The sequence below is a fragment of the Xyrauchen texanus genome, chromosome 38, assembly GCF_025860055.1.
Source record: "Xyrauchen texanus isolate HMW12.3.18 chromosome 38, RBS_HiC_50CHRs, whole genome shotgun sequence".
Classification (NCBI taxonomy): Eukaryota; Metazoa; Chordata; class Actinopteri; order Cypriniformes; family Catostomidae; genus Xyrauchen; species Xyrauchen texanus.
The window spans coordinates 7,817,863-7,837,129 of NC_068313.1; the positions used below are offsets into that span (position 1 = coordinate 7,817,863).

Below are 19,267 nucleotides of genomic sequence, written 5' to 3' on the forward strand. Positions count from 1 at the left end.
CCATTATTACCAATGCACTCTTTTGACCAACAATCCTTGATTTTGACTTTTTAATTAATTTGACAAGCAGTCTTCAAAATAGAAACCACACATCGTAGTGTCTTGTATAGAAAACTCTGTGTGTGTGTGTTTGTTTTGGTTGAAAATTGCCTCCTCTAATATGTTTGCTTTGCTTCTGTTTGCACAGAGGGCTGCCCTGGTCTGTGCAATGGCAATGGCAGATGCACGCTGGGTAATAATGGCTGGAACTGTGTTTGTCAGCTGGGCTGGCGAGGAGCAGGCTGCGACACATCAATGGAGACGGCCTGCAGTGACGGCAAGGACAATGATGGAGGTACAACGCAAACAGCACACTGCCTTCACATTTATTTTGGATAAATTCTCGTCTCTTCTTTTCTCTTGTCTCACCTTTTCTTGTCTCTTCTCTTCTCGTCTCTTCATGTCTCTTCTCCTCTCTTTTTGTCTCTTGTCTTCTCTTCTCTCCTCCTATTTCATTTCACAATGCCCCTACTGGAGTTGTTTGTGATGGTGTGCTTTTGTCTGTTTATTACTGGAAACACATCTGGTCTAGAGTTGCCTTAAGCACCCACATCAAGCAAAAAAACTCTAGATCTTTAAATAGCTGCGGACATGATCAGACTTGTCCTATGGATACAAAGAGCTGCTAGAAGGATGAGCTGCACTTCTAGTCAAAATCAGAGACTTCAGATTCCCCATGCTTACAGAGTCCACATCACCCAGTCTCCAAATCCCAGCAAGCATCAGCTTCGAAACCGACCTCCTGCCAAGCTTCTGAATCAACAATAGCCACTCTGCGGGTTAGATCACACAACCAAGCATTTTATGCAGCAACAAAGGCACATTGGTGTTTTTTTGGTAAAGCACAACTGTCCTAATTATTCACTTTGAGGGACGGACATGAATACAGTGAAAAATGGTTATTTTGGGATCCAAAAAAACGATAAAAATCTGTAGCGCCAACTGCAGAATCACAAATTGTACATATGCTAGCAGTGCAGCAGTGAGTTGGTTGCAACAATCGAAACAAACAGTGCTGAAACTTCTGCCAGCAGAGGTGTTATTTTTGTAATCTGGTCCATCTGGTCTGAGAGGTTCCTGAAAGTAGAGATAGAGAGGAAGAGAGAGATAGAGTGAGAGAGAGTGTAGAGAATAAGAGATGACCCACTTCTCTACATTAAAAGGTTTCTCTCAGCGTGGCCTGGAGTCCTGAATTATTTCAGCCGAATTACAGGAGGGAGAGGCTGAACTGCCAGTGGAGGTGTGGAGATGAGGGAAAAAAACATGAAGGAAGTGAGTAGCCACACATATCTTGCACTGACTCTGACTTGCCACAGTTATGCAGCTGTAGGGCAGAGCAAACTGTCCAACAGAGTCAGTTATTGCTTAGAAGTGTTCAGGATCCAGCTGTAGGTTTTCCCGAGTTCATTTTGGGATGATGAAATCTTTTTCGTCTCGTTTAATGATACAGATCCAAAGGAGCCACGTTAACATGGATAAAATGAGCATGCAGGCAGGCTATGCTATGGAAAACCAGGTCAAACCTGGTCAAAATGGTTTATAGGACATTGTAGGTCATTTCTTTCTGGACAAAGGTGGCCATTGGAAGGTAGCACACTGCTTTATGCCTGACTGGTTCATGAGACCCATAACCCAAACCCTGCTTAACCCTTGCTATATAGAGCGCATCTGGTTCCTGAAGTACAGTAGGTACTCAACCAGAATAGGCTTAGTACATTCACAATCATTAGATTAGATTAGTCATTAGCAGCTCTAAAGCGCTAAGGGGTGCTTAAACAATTGAATTTCAACAGGCCAGAGCTGAATGCCTCAAAGCTCTTTCTCACAATGTCACGACCATTCAGTTTATGGCAGTAATGCACAATAAGCTTGTTTTGCCAACCACCATTAAAGTGAAGAAGAAGAAACACAAGAAACAAATGCAAGAACATCACCACAACATTGATTTGCTGGTTGGACGTTGCAATGGAGACGCATGATGAACACTTTCCTGCAACATTCAGCATTCACGAGGACACCCATGCATCGGGGGCTTATTTGTTTTCATTTATTCAGTCACATTTTGTATGTACATATGAGACAGCATATTCAAACTGTTGTAACTTCCAAAAACTGTCAAGACTCTAAACCTCTGTTTTCTTTTAATATGCCAATAGGCTAGCCAATATTTTCATTTTCTTAACATGATTATCAAATATAAATTAATAGTCACAATTGTCAAAGTTTTATTTTTTGAAAAAGGCTGACATTCTATATATTTTTTTTTCTATATGCCAAAGTAAATGCATGAGCTAAGGAATTTAAGCTATAACTTTAATTTTGACTTTAATTTTGCATTGATAGATGACCTCGTACACATCAAAATGTGAACAAATACAATACAAATAATTTTTTAACAATGTTAATGTTAAGAAACAATTTTTAACACTAAACTATGGTGCCAAAAGTGTTACTTTGTGCCTCCTGGCAGTGATTTGACAGACGAGTCTCACCAGTGAGATTTTAAAGTTTTACTGTGGCACGACTGTAAGAGGATAATTATGGTTGAAAACGAATCGGTTACCTTACGTAACCTCGGTTCTCTCTAGAAGAGGGAACGAGTATTGCGTAAACTAGCTTATGCTATGGGAAAGATTCATCTTTTCTGGGATATTGAAGCCAAAAAATTATCCTTAATTTTGTATCCATTGTCAACGCAGTGCAGCAACTGCATACCTTGAGCGGGCTAGCTAGCGAGCTCATAGGTTGCTCTGCGGCAACTGCTGCAGCCTATAGACGAACTTGAGTGAACTTGCGTCCAATGACAGGGGCCCGCACAGTCACTGTATCAAAGCCCGCCAAAATGGGCGTGGCTAGAGTGCATATAAGCGTAAGTTCGTAGGCTGGAACCCTGGTTTTCATTGAATGAAGCGAAAATCGCGCGAGCACGGCCGGCTACACAATACTCGTTCCCTCTTCTAGATAGAACCGAGGTTACGTAAGGTAACCGATTCGTTCTCTTCACGAGAGGTTCTCTCGTGATTGCGTAAGCTAGCTTACGCTCACGGAACCCATTGTCAACGCCGTCGCGCCAAGCATCCACTGCATGAGCCCCGGGGGTGGGGTGACCCGGGGGAGCCCTTGTGAGTGGGGGAATAATATTTGGCCGGCAAGAGTGCGGGCCAGTGTGTGTGTAATACATAAGCACATAGTGGGAAGGAAAAGACAGAGCGGCGGTGCCGGTCTGTGTGGAATGTGTCCCATCAGTGCAGCTCACCAGGGGAGCTGTAGCGTATTAAACCGCTACTAGTTTTGCCTGCAGGGCGGGCACTTCCAAATTGTAAAATCTGACAAAGGTGGAGGGGGAAGCCCAGCCCGCTGCCACACATATGTCGTGAATGGAAATCCCGCTGGACCATGCCCACGAGGAGGCCATGCCTCTAGTGGAGTGAGCCCTAATGCCTAACGGGCATGGTAGGTCTTTTGACGCGTACGCGGCAGCAATAGCGTCCACTAGCCATCTAGGCAGTGTCTGTTTCGAGGTGGCGAAACCTTTGGTGCGCCCTCCGAACGAAACGAAAAGCTGCTCAGACCGTCTGAAAGAGGCGGAGCGCGCAGTATACAATCTCAGTGCTCTGACTGGGCAAAGGAGATTGGCGTCGCGTTCGCTATCGGATGCTGGCAGCGCCGATAGGGAAATGATTTGTGCTCTGAAAGGAGTACCGATCACCTTGGGGACATAGCCGTGTCTAGGCTTTAAAATGACCTTGGAGTCACTTGGTCCAAACTCAAGACACGCAGCGCTGACAGACAGCGCGTGAAGGTCTCCCACATGTTTAACTGATGACAGGGCAGTCAGAAAAACGGTTTTGAGTGAAAGGTATTTCAAATCCACGGATTGAAGCGGTTCGAAAGGGGGGGCTTTCATAGCTTCGAGAACTACGGAAAGATCCCAGATAGGAACCGATGGGGGGCACGGGGGGTTCATCCTTCTAGCTCCCCTGAGGAAGCGGATGATCAGAAGTTTTTCCCAGTGACGGGCCGTGCAGGGGTTCAGCGAACGCTGCGATGTTCTCCACGTACACTTTGAGCGTGGATGGGGATCTGCCCTTATCCAGCAGCTCTTGTAAAAACACGAGCAGCGACGACACCCCACATGTCCGTGGGTCCAGGTCTCTGTCGGTGCACCATTTTGAAAACACAGACCATTTGGACGCATAGAGTCTTCTCGTGGAAGGGGCTCTAGCGTGTATGATAGTGTTTATTACTCCTTCTGGCAAAGCGACGGGTAGTCGTTGATCACCCACGCGTGCAGCACCCAGCGCTCTGGGTGGGGATGCCAGATCGTGCCGCGAGCTTGAGAGAGGAGATCTGCTCTCACTGGAATGGGCCACGGGGCTGTCAGTGACAGCTGCGTAAGCTCCAGGAACCATGTCTGATTCTCCCAGCACGGGGCTATGAGGAGCACTGAGTGACGCATTTCCCTGATCCTCTGCATTACCTGTGGCAATAGCGAGACGGGAGGGAAGGCGTAAAGTGGGCGGTTGGGCTAGTCCTGGGCCAGCGCGTCCTCGCTTTTCGAGAAAAATACTGGGCAGTGAGAGTTCTCTTCTGACGCAAAGAGGTCTATCTCTCCTCTGCCGAATATGCTCCATAACTTCTGGACTGTTTGAGCGTGCAGGGACCATTCCCCTGGAGGAATATTGTCTCTGGACAGTCTGTCTGGGCTGTCGTTCAGGTGGCCTGGCACGTGCGTCGCCCTCAGCGAGCGCAGGTGGCACTGGGACCAACTCAGTATGCGTTTTGTCAGATGGAAGAGGTTCCTGGATCTGACACCGCCCTGACGGTTTAGATAGGATACCACAGATCTGTTGTCCGAACGGACCAGGACGTGGTGACCCTGAATGACCGGGAGGAAGCGCACGAGCGCGTACTCGACCGCTATCATTTCCAGACAATTTATGTGAAGGAGCTTTTCCTGAACTGACCATAGGCCAAAAACCGGAGAGCCCTCGCAGACCGCGCCCCAACCCGTGTTGGACGCGTCTGTCGAGATGACTTTTCGGCGAGATACAGCTCCCATCGTCACTCCCCGCTGATACCATTCGGCCACTGCCCAGGGCTGCAGAGCTGAGATACAGGTCTGAGTCACTCTGATCGGCTGGCGGCCTGAGGCCCAAGCCCGGCGAGATGCGCGGGTGTTTAGCCAATGCTGAAGCGGGCGCATGCACAGTAAACCCAGCTGAAGTACTGCTGCGGCTGAGGCCATGTAACCTAGCATTCTCTGAAAATTTTTCAGAGGCGTGAGGCTGTTCATCTGAAAGGACGCGGCTAGTCGCTGAACACGCCGCGCGCGCTGTGTAGATAAGCGAGCCGTCATCGCCTATTCCAAGGAAGGAAATTGCCTGACTGGGCTGTAGTGAGCTCTTGGTCCAATTGACTCCAAGACCCAAACTGTTCAGATGACTGAGGAGAACTGTCCTGTGAGACAGAAGCTCCATATGTGATTGTGCCAAAATCAGCCAATCGTCCAAATAGTTCCGAATTCGCAAGCCCTGACTCCGCAGGGGTGCGAGTGCCGCATCCATGCACTTCGTGAAAGTACGGGGTGCTAAAGACAGGCCGAACGGAAGGACGGTGTATTGATAAACCTGGCCGTCAGGCTGAATCTCAAGAATGGCCTGTGACGGGGATTTATCTGACTCTGAAAGTAGGCATCTTTCAGATTGAGAGAAATAAACCAGTCCCCTGGCGCATCATGCGCGAGGAGTTTCCTGATTGTAAGCATTTTGAGCGGTCTTTTGCGAGCACCTTGTTCAAAACCCTGAGATCTAATATTGGTCTGAGGCCGCCGTCTTTCTTGGGGACAAGAAAATAATGGCTGTAAAACCCTGACTTCGCTCAGAGAAGGTGGCACTCTCTCTATGGCCCTTTTGCACAGAAGGTTTGCTATTTCTGAGCGAAGCATGCACGCTGCTTCCGTGTTCACAGTGGTTTCGAGCCAGCTCTGAAGCGGGGAGGGCGGCGATCGAACTGTAGCAAATAGCCCTGTTTTATTGTGCTTAACACCCATTTGGATATCCCTGGGATAGCTTTCCACGCTTTGAAGCGTAGCGCTAGAGGGTGAATGGCCAAGTCGCCCTGATTGCCGCACACAGCGAGCTGAACAGAATGTGTGAGCGCGCTTACTGTGCTTATGCATGACTGCTCGCAGACAGCAGGGACAGGCTGTCCTGTGAGTGACTTCCCGATTGAGGTGAATGGGGAAAGAGTCACATCTGTGAAGTGATGCGCGAGCATAGTCACGGGCATGGGACTTACATACAGAGAGGTGTTTGCTGGCCGTGTCACAGAGCGGGCAGAGAAGGTGCGCACGCACGGATTCGTGGGCGCATTTATTGACTCTAACACTCGAGCTGGCTGTGCCCGCTTTATGTGAGTGGGCTCTGATAGGGACACGGGAAGTGTAATGCTTGTGTGTAAGGGTGAACACTGGATTGTGGGCACATTTTCTACACATAAGGCATGTTCGCTTTTCACAAGATTTCTTTGGGTCGCCGTGAAAACGGCATTTGAGTGCAGGCAAGCGGGCAGTATCACCGGCTTGTTGGCTGCTGAATCCACCACTGCAGTAGCCTGAGAGAAGGGGACTGACAGGGGGCGAAGCTTTGACGGTGGTCCGGCCACGGCGGGACTGAGCCGTCGTTTCCTTAACAAAGCTAGGAGGACTTCGGTTGCTCAGGTTTCAAGCGCAATCTTAGGCCGAGGCCAGCGAGGCGGCGGTCTGCGGCGCTGTCTGAGCGCGTTCTAGGGCGGCCGCCCTGTCGACGCTGAGAAGTCTGGCTTTGCTGAGCTGGAGCTGTGAAGAGGCTCGTGCAGGAGGCTGGTCACGTGGGCGGCCTGCAGAGGAGCTAGCGTGACGAGGCAGGAAGAGATTCATGGCTTGGGTGGCTTTCTGGACTTCCGAAGCGGTCAACAATGCCACTCACCGCGGAACCGAAGAGACCGGACCGAGAGGCGGCGTTGAGGAACGTGGAGCGTTCAGCTTCTCCCATGTCGGCTAGCGTTAGCCATAGGTGTTTCTCGGTCACAGTCAGCGCGCCATGCACTTTCCTAGGGCTTGAGCTGCAGCTTTGGTGGCGCTGAAGGGCGAGATCCGTCAGCTCCTTAGATCTGAAACAGCCTCTGGGTGCCTGCCTTTCTCATCCCACTCTCGAAGAAGGTCCACTTGGAGGATCTGTAAAGCGGCCATGGAATGCAGAGCAGATGCGGCTTAGCGGCGGCGGCATAAGCGCGCCAACACAGGCGGAAGTAGTTCTGCAGGCCTTAGACGGGAGCACTGGCTTAGACCGCCATCTCGCGAGGGCGGGCAAGCGTGTGCTGCTACCGAATCCTCGACCGGGGATGGAAGAGTAGCCCCTCTCGGTGGCGCCGTCTACCGAAGCAAGAGAGGCGGAGACATGGGATCGGTTCCTGGCCGAGAGAGCGCGTTCCACGATTTAGAGAGCTCTGCGTGGAGTTCCGGCAGGAAGGGGCGTCCGGGCGTGGACGCCGCGGCGACGGCTCTGAAGAAAGCAGCCGTCGAGTCTGTTGGGAGCCTGCTCAGAGTGCGGTGACCACTCGAGCCCGAGGCGGTCGGCGGCCTGTGTGAGGAGGCGTTAGTTCTTCCTCGACTCGGCGGGTCCTGCTGGATTCCTGGGCGAGGAGGAGGCTTGGGAGCCTGACCACTCCTCGCTGTCGAAGCCATGATGGAACAGCAGCCCTTATCCTCCGCCTTGTCATCCGAGATGGCAACAGTCGCGCCGCTCGGTGGCAACTGTGCGTCCGAGGCGGGGAGGGTGAAAGCGAGGCTCGAGGGAGAGGCTCCGGCGAGGTAGTCGCTTCTAACACCGGTTCCGGCAGCCTTTGGGAGCGGCACTTCTTTCTGCGCGGCGAAACGAAAGGCGGCGCGGCGGCTTCGTTTTTGAGTGCTTCGATTCGAGCCCGCAGGGTCGACATTGGAAGCTCCTCGCAGAGGTCGCATCCGCCATCAGCGAGGGCGAGCTCTGCATTTTCCAGTCCCAGGCAGAGAGCGCATATGAGGTGGCGGTCTCCGGCGCTGAGAGGGGCGCGGCATGAGGCGCAGGTGGTGCGAGGCATCTTTAAAAAGATGCTCGTTGCGCTTTTTTGAAGTTCGATGAGGACTTAGCTTGCTCTAAAAAGGATACGTCGCTGGATGGCGTAGCTCGCAGGACGGCTGAAGGTGGCGAAGACGGCCGGTTTCTTCGAGCGCTGTCCAAGCTTGCTAGATGCCCCTCGAACGGCGACGCGGCTTCTGCAGTTCAGAGATGCGAAGAGCTTCGCTGAATAGATGAAAATCAGGGTTCCAGCCTACTGAACTTACGCTTATATGCACTCTAGCCACGCCCATTTTGGCGGGCTTTGATACAGTGACTGTCGCGAGCCTGTCATTGGGCGCAAGTTCACTCAAGTTCGTCTATAGGCTGCAGCAGTTGCCGCAGAGCAACCTATGAGCTCGCTAGCTAGCCCGCTCAAGGTATGCAGTTGCTGCACTGCGTTGACAATGGATACAAAATTAAGGATAATTTTTTGGCTTCAATATCTCAGAAAAGATTAATCTTTCCCGTAGCGTAAGCTAGCTTACACAATACGAGAGAACCTCTCGTAAGAGAACCTACTGTAGAAATCTCTTTCTTTTTTTCCATTGGCGAAATACATTTTAAAGATAACTTAATAATGTTTAAAAACAGTCAAACCATGAGCACTTAGGTTGTTAATTGATGGTGTATGCTTTTGTGAAAGCCATCAGTCTGCGTCATTTCAACGTAATAAAAAAAAAATCACATTTAATAGCTAAATTTGTGGTGAATAAATACACTACCCAATCCTGAAGGGAAATGTCCACCAATAAGAGAATCGTTGCAAACAAATCACACCAAAAGAGCTCTGTAGCAACCACCCTATTCTCCTACACTCTCAAACTACTTATATATTTGTATACATTACATCTGAATGTTTTTAAACTTAAAATATATTGTTTCTATAAATATAACATTCTAAATTAAATCAATAGATTTATATTTGTCCATTGTTTTCCATTCAATTACATCCTTTGTGATGCTTCATAGAATTGTAGTTCATTCCCTCATTGAAGACATTAAGTACACAGTCTTGTACCTTTGTCTTTTGTCCCAGTTTTAATGTTGTGATTAATCTCGGATGCCAGTTTGTTTGGTTTATGTCTTAGAATTATTTTTATCAAGGATTCTATGTAATGGAAAAAATGGGGAAATATAATTCCAAAACCAAAACTGCTGAAATGTGGGTGGGAACTGTTGGGCTCTATTGTGCCTGTAAGTTGTTTAAGTTGAGCTGGTAGACCTTGGTACCACCTTGGACCCTAATATATGCAAGGTACCCCACTTTGTGGTCAGCCAGTTCAACCTGACCAAGAATGGTCCACCAAGCTGCAACCAGGTTCGCCAGGTGGTAGACACTTTTAAAACCTGCTACCATCATAAGTTTAAAGCAGTTTTACCGCAAAAGGAATGACATACAATATATGGCTCATGATATAGCATTCATTTTTTTATACATTTTCTGACTTTCTTTCCACAGATGGGTTGATAGACTGTATGGACCCAGATTGCTGCCTGCAGGCTTCATGTCACACCACATCTCTGTGTGTGGGCTCCCCTGATCCACTGGACATCATCCAGGAAACCCAGATCTCTTTAAGCCAGAGCACCCTGCAGTCCTTCTACCAGCGTGTCCGCTTCCTGGTGGGCAGAGACAGTACCCATGTCATCCCTGAGGCAAACCCCTTTGACAGCGTGTAAGTGATTGTCAGCTATATCTATATCTAAGAAATTTGTATTCATACGCTCGGCCTCGATTTCACCATTAATGGAATAGATATGCATAAATACAAATTTTATCATCATTTATTCACCCTGTTGTTACAAACTTTTTATCACTTTGTTCTTTTATGACACAAAAGAAAATATGATGTTTGGTTTCAAAACATGCAAGAACCAATGGGGTTTGATGTTATTGACATAGTCGCTATAGGTAGACCGATATATCGGTTTTACTGATTAAACGGTGCTGATAGTTGCTTTTTGGATCTATCGGTTAACGGCAAAAATAAGCTGATAGTTGCAGAAATGTTTTATTTTTTTAATTCCTCCTTGTTCTTCGATGGCCGATGCTGGAGGATTCTATAGTTACACCCTGCTACATTTGACGTTTGCGCCACGTCGTGTCACGTCAAAAAGCAATAAGACCCATTATAATCAATCATGCTGTCTACACTGGAAGTGTCCATTGCAGCGCGTCGGGCGGACAATAAACAGGTGTCCCGTTCGATTTTGCACTGCACGTGCTGGTGCTACTCCTGCAAACAACACAAAATAACGGTTTAGAACATTCGCCTCAAGCCTTGCGATGCATCAACGGGTGCGCCTGGTGTAGACAGGGTGTTACAATGGCTTGATTCTACAGTATTAAAGTGGCCTCTAGAGGTCAAATAAAAACAATCATATGGGGATTTGCTGTATCTTAATCTTTCATCATTGACAGTATTCATCCATATTTGTATCCGCACTTTATTTTCTATTTTGATTAGATAATCAAGTGATTTAAATTGAAGCGAGGGCATGCAAAGAACAATGTATTTCATAGAAACATGACCTGTCAGCACATACATTGTCTCTCAAACGTCATATCTTGTGAATAATAATAATAAAACTTATTCCTCATCAAATTTAATCTGGTGAAATATATAGACAAAACCACTCATCTGGTGGATATATAGGCTATAACAAGCTTAATTTGGTCAATACTTAATTATAAAGCATTGTAATGGAGCCAAGTCTCTGTCATTTCAAAATAAGAGCCCTTGTGTGTTTTGGGCATGTTTATTAGTTAAAGTCCTACACTATAAACCAAATCTTGAATCTCCCAAAAAAAAAATATTCTTCTGGGTATTATAAGGATTTTTGTTGAACAGTAAACTACATCTGAGATTTTATTCATTCTGGACTCTTGCTCCCTTTATGTTTGTGCCCGCCATAGTAAGAAAAGTCTAAGAAAGTCTTTTAACATTCAGTAAATTGATTTTGAAAAACTATCTGCCCATTAATCAGTTATCTCCCTTTTCCATCATCTTAGTTTTCGGTAACTGCAAAATTCATATATCCTAAGTCATTGCATGGTTTCAAATTACTCTGAACATGATGCACAAGTCATATCAACTAATTTTACTGTGGTTTTATGTTTTTTTTTGGAGCATGTCAGCTCAGAGTAACTAATCACTTTTTTGACATGGTAAGACAATTTACTTTTTGTGTTACACAAAGAAAAAAAGTCTAAATAATAAAAGAATGTACATTTTTGGTTGAACTATTCCTTTAACGTTCACAATTTTTGCACAGTTATTTGCAGTTTAACTTGTTTTCTCCATACTTATCCCAAATCCCAATCTACTATAGTAGTAATATTTAGATCTGTCAGTAACTGTGAGCACATGCTGTCAATCCATTTACAGTCCTTTTTCGGGTAAACATGGGGCTCGTCCCAGGGTACTCCAATGATATTTCATATGGGAAAACGGTGCTGTCACTGTGATCCCATATGACTCTTCATCTTTTGCCTCAGTTTTATGGCTCACTTTTTATCTGTAAACTATAGCTGGAGCGAACGGCACTTTATTTGCATCTCGCTTGTACTTGGGTCTTGTCTCTCTTTCCTCCTGTTCTCATTTGAGACAAACACAAAAGGCGCTGCAAAAAAGTTGTGCTCCCTTGAAATCTCGTAGAGTATCCCCCCTTTTCCTTTCATGTAAGCCAAGCTGACATTTCAAAGGGGAAAATGAAAATGAAACATCCAAATGAGCATCTTTTTGAGTTCTCCATGGAGAATGTCTCTAATGGTGCTGCCTGTGGTGTGCTGACGTTTGGATTCTCATCTCTAGATGTCATAATGTGGCAAAGATGTCTTTAATTTTGAGCCCTAGGTTTTTAGGCATTGTCTTGTTTTGTTACTTCTCCCATCAAATGGGAATTTCTTGTTTAGAAGTATCTGGGTCAAGCAATGATTCTTTCCTGAACTAATGTTCGCAGGACATTACTTTTGCACCTCTTAAAGGAATAGTTCACCCGAAGTGAAATTTCTGTCGTACTTGGTACTCGAAACCCAATTATTTTCGAGTACTCAATTATTTTATTTTTATATTTTTTGGTGTTCCAAAAAAAGGAGATTTTTTTGGAAGCATCTTCAAATTTTTGTCATATAACAACAGTTCATAGTGACCATGTTTACTTTATAATGTTTATATACTAATACACTGTAGATGAATGTAATAATTATCTATTTATTTGAGTAGAAAGGAGACATTTAGACATTTTCCATAGAGAGTATAGAGAGTCCCCGGTGTATTTCAGCCTTGTTTTTAGTTAAATGTCTCTCCTTATGCACCAAATCTTTTTTCTTTTTTTGCTATTTATTATTGGTATTTTGGTTACAAAATCAATAAACTTTTATGTGGGATTTCATTCAAAGTGTGATTTTTTTTTTTTTAACACATTAAATATACTGATTTTAAAAACTAGCATCTGATTAATTATATAGTTATTGCTTTCTTTCAACACCTTATAATTGGTATCAGCAAAACCCAATATTTGTCAACATCTAAAATGTGTATATACACCGATCATCCACAACATTATAACCACCTACCTAATATTGTGGAGGTCCCCCTCATGCCACCAAAACATTGCCAACCCGCATCTTATAATAGCATTCTTAGAGATATTCTTCTCAGCACAATTGTACAGAGCGGTTATCTGAGTTACCGTAGACTTTGTCAGTTCGAACCAGTCTGGCCATTCTCTGTTAACCACACTGTACAATTGTGCAATTGTGGTGAGAAGAATAGCATCTCAGAATACTAATTTGTGATGCGGGTTGTCGCTGTTTTGGCGGCACAAAGGTGACCTACTCAATATTATTATATATATATATATATATATAGAGAGAGAGAGAGAGAGAGATTCAAAAACTCTTTATTTTTCAAAACAGAGTTCTCTACAAAAGAACATGATTTAACTCAAAACTTTCCCAAAGCACAAAACATTCTCCACAACAGAACATAAAACATTTTTAAGACACCAAATGTTTATGAACTCCTCTACATTATTTGTGGAACTGTAGAAATCAAAATCAACTTTCAATCTAGCTTTCACCATTCTAACAAAAACAGTGTTTATGTCAAAATCTAAGGACTCTTCGATCTTATTCCTTCTACTTAGGTAGATAGCCATTTTTGCTTGACCAAATACAAAGTTAAACAATTGACATTTCAATCTCCTTTTCTGACTGTAACTGAAACCAAGAATAAATAGATGCTTTGAAAAATGCTCTCCAAACATCATGAACATTTGTTGCAACAACTGAAAAAAGAGCACAGTCTGCTACAATCCAAAAAGCAGTGATAAACTGTTTCCCTCTGTAAACAAAAAGGGCATTCTTCACTTACAATAGGATTGATGATGGAAATGAAAGCATTGACAGCCACACTACCGTGGAGAATTCTCCACTGTAGGTCCCCTGCCCTTTTGGTCAACGGTGGTTTGTAAATCACTCTCCATACTGGTCTGACCTCATTGTCAAGCCCCAGATGAGCTCTCCAAGGAGTGTCAGCCCGACCACTTAGTTTATCTTTATTCACAATTTTTACAAACATTTTATACATCGTTTTTCCTCCCATGTAATCAAATTCATTTGTGGGAGTCTCTCTGGACTCTAACAGTTGACCAGTGCAGTCTTTAAAATCAGGAAAAAGAGTCAATGCTGGAAAAGAATCATCAACAACTGGTTGACATTGTCCATTACAGTAGTCTTTTATCAAGGATAATTCAGTCTTTGTGAGTTCACGCTTCCAATTGCTGACCATTTGATCTATGACCCTTATCGATCTGACTCCAACATGAGAGGCTAGACCTGCAGTGTCGATCAAATTTGGTCCACACAGATCAACCACATGTCTCAGTGTAACAGTCCCAGCCGCACAGAACAACTGCATAACGAAGGGCCCTGTTATGTGTTCCACGTTGAAACGAATGCCATTCACCACTGGCTCCTTCAACAGCCATGACAGGGACTCGCAGCTTGCCACTCTCTTTTATGGAACATCCCCACACAGTGAACAGTCCATGGTAAAACTTTGGAAGGTTACACAGTTTTTTAGCACTCAGGTCCATTAAAAACAAAGGCTCAGCAAGACCCAAATTCCCACCTCGGATCAATATAGTTCTGGCTAAGGGTCTCCGGACAAGGTTTGCAGGCCCAACAAGAAGCCTCTGGATGAACTGGAGTCGGAACGCAGCGCCCCTACTGGCGAGATGAATGAGTCCCTGCCCTCCTTCCTCCTTTGGCAAAAACAGTACACTCTGTGGGACCCAGTGCAGCCGGTCCCAGAAGAAGTCCACCAACACTGCCTGTATCTTAGCCAGCAGTTGTACAGGAGGGTCTACACATGATAGTCGGTGCCACAGCATTGATGACACTAAATTGTTAATCACAAGTGTTCGACCCCTAAAAGACATGTGTGGCAAGATCCATTTCCATTTCTTGAGACGTCCTTCAACTTTTTCTAAAACATTGTCCCAATTTTTACACAGAAAAGTATAATCTCCAAGATAAACACCAAGATATTTAAAACCACCCTTGTTCCAAATTAACCCGGCAGGTAAAACAAGTTTTCTGCTTAACTCGTTACTGATTGTCACAGCTTCACTTTTTCCCCAGTTAATTTTGGCAGATGACAAAACGCCAAAACCATTAATATTTTCTACAAGGGTGTCTATATCTTCCTGTTTTTTAACAATGACAACAACATCATCGGCATAAGCAGATAATTTAAAAATGGTTTCACATCCAGGAAGGTTTACACCGACAAGAGATTTTCTTAATTTGTGCAAAAGAGGCTCTATGGCTAAGGAGTACAGCATGCCAGATAATGAACATCCCTGTCTGACCCCCCTATGAACTTTAAAAGGAGCACTTAAACCACCGTTGATCTTTAAAATACTCTCAATGTCACTATACAAGACTCGAATCATGTTTACTAGGCCAGAGCTGAACCCAAACGCATCTAACGTTTGCCACAAATACTGGTGTTCGACTCTGTCAAATGCCTTTTCTTGGTCAATTGAAATCAGACAAATTTCGCAACCCAGTGAATCGGAGAGGTCTAAAACATCACGAATTAAAATAATATTATCAGATATCAACCTATTGGGTATACAATAAGTCTGGTCAACATGAATGACATACTCCATAACGTTTTTCAGTCTCATTGCCAACACCTTTGACAAAAGTTTGTAATCCGTGCAGAGCAGAGCAACCGGCCTCCAGTTCTTTATCTCTTGTAAATCCCCTTTTTTGGGGAGAAGAGTGATGATTGCTCTCCTGCAACTCAAAGTTAAATGTCCTTTTCTTAAACTGTCTCTGAGAACAAGCAACAAGTCTTTGCCAATCACAGGCCAGAAAGCTTTAAAAAAATCCACAGGAAGTCCATCAATACCTGGAGATTTACCGCTTTCTAGACTCTGCAACGCAGAATATAGTTCATCAGCAGAGATTGGAGCATCCAACTCCATGTTAGCCTCCTCAGAAACCTTGGGTAAGCCCTCATGGAAAGACTGCGCCACCTCTGATCTCTCTTGGAACTCACTCTTGAAAAGATTCTCGTAAAAATCAACTGCAGATTTACGAATGTCCACAGACTCTTGCAGCAATTGTCCAGTGCTGGACCGCAGAGAGTGCATAAGCCTCCTTTATCCATTTTTTCGTTCAAGGCCGAAAAAAAAAATGAGAAGGTGCATCCATTTTGGCAATATTTTGATAATGTGAGCGAACCAGAGCACCTTGAGCAGAGAAACCCAACAGGTTAGATAGAGCTGACTTTTTCTTTTTAAGAATTTTAAAATGTTCTCCTTCTCTTGTTGAGTCTGCCAAACTTTGCAGCTTCTCTATTTTACTCTCCAAAGTTTTCATAGATCTAGTCATGTCCTTTGTGACATTGAGAGTATACTGTAGGCACAGCTGTTTTATATTGACCTTCCCTATGTCCCACCACTGTTGTAATGAATTGTACTCAGATTTTTCTTTTGTGAAACCACTCCAGAAATACTTAAAAGCATCTTTAAAAGTGTTATCAGAAAGCAAGGATACATTAAAATGCCAATAGGCACTTCTACATTTCACATCCTTAACAAGGATAGCAACTTGTACGAGGCAATGATCTGAAATACCAATTGGGTGTATTGAACAACCTTTAAGAACATTGCTCTGATGTTTGAAACAGTAAACTCTATCAAGCCTAGCCAAAGACAAAGAATTATCTTTAACAGAAGTCCAAGTATACTGACGCTGAGTGGTATGAAAAAACCTCCAAACATCACATAAATCATTCATCTCAATTACTTTTACAAGACAATTCTTACTGGCTCCATGTGGTTCTGGGTGGTTTCTGTCTAGAGCTGCATTCTCAGTGCAGTTAAAATCCCCACCCAGGAACGTGTATCCATCAGTGTCACAGTTGCTTAATACATCGTTTAGAATGTTTAAAAAGACCACCCTTTCTGGGCCTACAGTAGGAGCATAAACATTGATGAAAGTCATTTTTACACTTTCAAAAACAGCTTGTATTTTTAACAAGCGACCTGCAATGATTTCCTCAGTAACACAAGAGATGGGTAAAAAATCTCTAGAAAACAAAATACCCACTCCACCACTGTTGCTACACTTATGACTGAGAAAAACTTCCCCATCCCAATCTTTCTTCCACGATTTCATTTTCAGCTGTGCTATGTGTTTCTTGTAAAAAAAATACATTTAGTTTTTTAACTCTAAACAAACTGATGAGAGAAACTATCTTCACATCCTCTCTAGCACCATTAACGTTTAAAGAACCCAACTTTATGTCACACATAGTAAAAGTTAAGTTGCATTTAAACAGAACAGAGAGGTTAACACAAACAAAGAAAAAGACAAACAAAAGACACTTAACCATCATTAACTAATTGTGCTCTCGCTTTAATAAGAAATTTTTTTAAACGAAAAATTTCATGATCTGTAAAGGTCAGTTGACCAGGGTTTTCTGTATTTTTCATGAACAATTTGACTGAATCAATGAACAACTTTAAGTCTGGGAAAAACTCATCAATTTTAACCAATCTCAACCCTTTAGTTCTTTGTAAAAAGGACTGAATTTTTGTGAAAGAGTAAGCACTCTCCACATCCATCTGTGTGTCTCCATTAACATCACTTTCAGACTTTTGCGTGTTCATCAACCCATCATCTGACTGAGAAGAACAGCTCATAGGATTCGTTTTTGATACTTTTGCATTTTGTTCAGTGATTGATTTAATTTCTGGATTTTTCCTCTTTGTTGACAGTTTGGAAATTTCAGCATCCAAAAAAACATCTTCCTCATTAAACAACACTGACTCAGCTACTCTAGTCGCGGTTTGACCAACATTTAAAACCTCGTTTAAACCATCTTGTGCGTTTTGTTCACTCGTTACATTTTCTGTCTGCTCATTCTCCTTATCGCTATCATCTCGGTTTTCTTCCTGCACAGTTCTCTGCGGTTCGCCAGGTAAAGAAACTCTGCTTTCGGCCCGAACGGGCGGCGGATCCGCTGCGTTAACAGCGCGCGTCTCCCCTGCTCTCTCAGGGCAAGAGCGAATCACATGCCCAACAGTCCCACACCCAAAGCATTTCATCGTCTCTGATGTTACATGCACAGTGTAGTCAAAGTCATCAACCTTGAACTTAAACACTAGATTTAGCTCTTCATTTCTCTTTTTAAGAATCATGTGTACATGTCTCCTAAAAGACACAACGTGTTTGAGATGAGGAGACTTGCAGCTGATAGGAATCATCTTTATCAGAGTCACTAGTTTTCCATGTCTGCCTAGCTCTTTTTCTAAAAGCTCATTTTCATAAACGGTGGTATATTCGAAATAATGACTTTTTTGGCAGGGTTTACAAGAGACAGAACTGGTGTATATGTGTCCTGAATCACAACTCCACTTTTAAGCAACTGATTTACTTTGTCCACACTGTCTAAAAAAATCACCACGGCACTATTCATCCTAGAAGCCGATTTTATACTGTCATAACCGACAATCTCACCCACCGCTAGACTACAATCCTCAACCGAACACCCGTTAGGCGGAGAAAATTTAATAGCGTGTCGGCGCGTGAGTTTGTGCAAACTAGTGTGTTCACCTGCTGCAGCCATGCTGACAGCCACGCCGCCGCCGCCATCCACCAAACACACACCAATGAACCCCAATGAACACTGTTCCTCTAAACAACTCCTCAAAGCATCAACAGAGAAACAAAAGTTTTGAAAGAAAGTAGAGAACTCACATTCAGCACGCTCTCAGCAGCACTCACCGCACTCACTCCCAACACGCACTCGCAGAGTGAGACAGACACAGAGAGAGAGAGAGAGAGAGAGAGAGAGAGAAAGAGAATTGAATTGAATTGAATTTGAAAAAATAACTTTCACAATCATCTTAATACACACAAATTAACAAACTAACAACAGAAAACAAAATTACGGGAAAAAAATGTAATCATCTTCAAAAATGGTACAAAAAACGTATCGGTTACCTAACGTAACCTCGGTTCTCTCTAGATGAGGGAACGAGTATTGCATAAGCTAGCTTACGCTACTTGAAAGATTAATCTTTTCTGAGATATTGAAGCCAAAAAATTATCCTTAATTTTTGTATCCATTGTCAACGCAGTGCGGCAACTGCAGACCTTGAGCGGGCTAGCTAGCGAGCTCATAGTTTGCTCTGCGGCAACTGCTGCAGCCTATAGACGAGCTTGGGTGAACTCGCATCCAATGAGAGGTGTCCGCGCGCTCACTGCATCAAAGCTCGCCAAAATGGGCGTGACTTGAGTGCATATAAGCGTAGTTCGTAGGCTGGAACCCTGGTTTTCATTGACTGAAGCGAAAAGTCGCTTCGTGGCGCGAGCATGGCCGGCTACGCAATACTCGTTCCCCTCATCTAGAGAGAACTGAGGTTACGTTAGGTAACCGATACGTTCTCTTACGAGAGGTTCTCTCGTATTGCGTAAGCTAGCTTACGCTACGGGAACCCATTGTCAACGCTGTGCGCGCCAAGCATCCACTGTATGAGCCCCAGGGAATTATGAATGCGGG

At 44.3% G+C, this 19,267-nt stretch overlaps 1 protein-coding gene across 5 annotated transcripts in view; it reads left to right on the top strand.

Moving 5' to 3' along the window:
* The window catches only part of LOC127632056 (teneurin-4), a 292,730-nt gene that overhangs the window by 148,414 nt on the left and 125,049 nt on the right, over positions 1-19,267 (top strand). For all 5 annotated transcript variants that reach the window (XM_052110531.1, XM_052110527.1, XM_052110528.1 and 2 more), the window contains 2 exons: positions 188-334; positions 9,637-9,853. In XM_052110531.1, the coding sequence (XP_051966491.1) occupies positions 188-334; positions 9,637-9,853 (364 nt within the window). The remainder of the gene's footprint in view (positions 1-187; positions 335-9,636; positions 9,854-19,267) is intronic.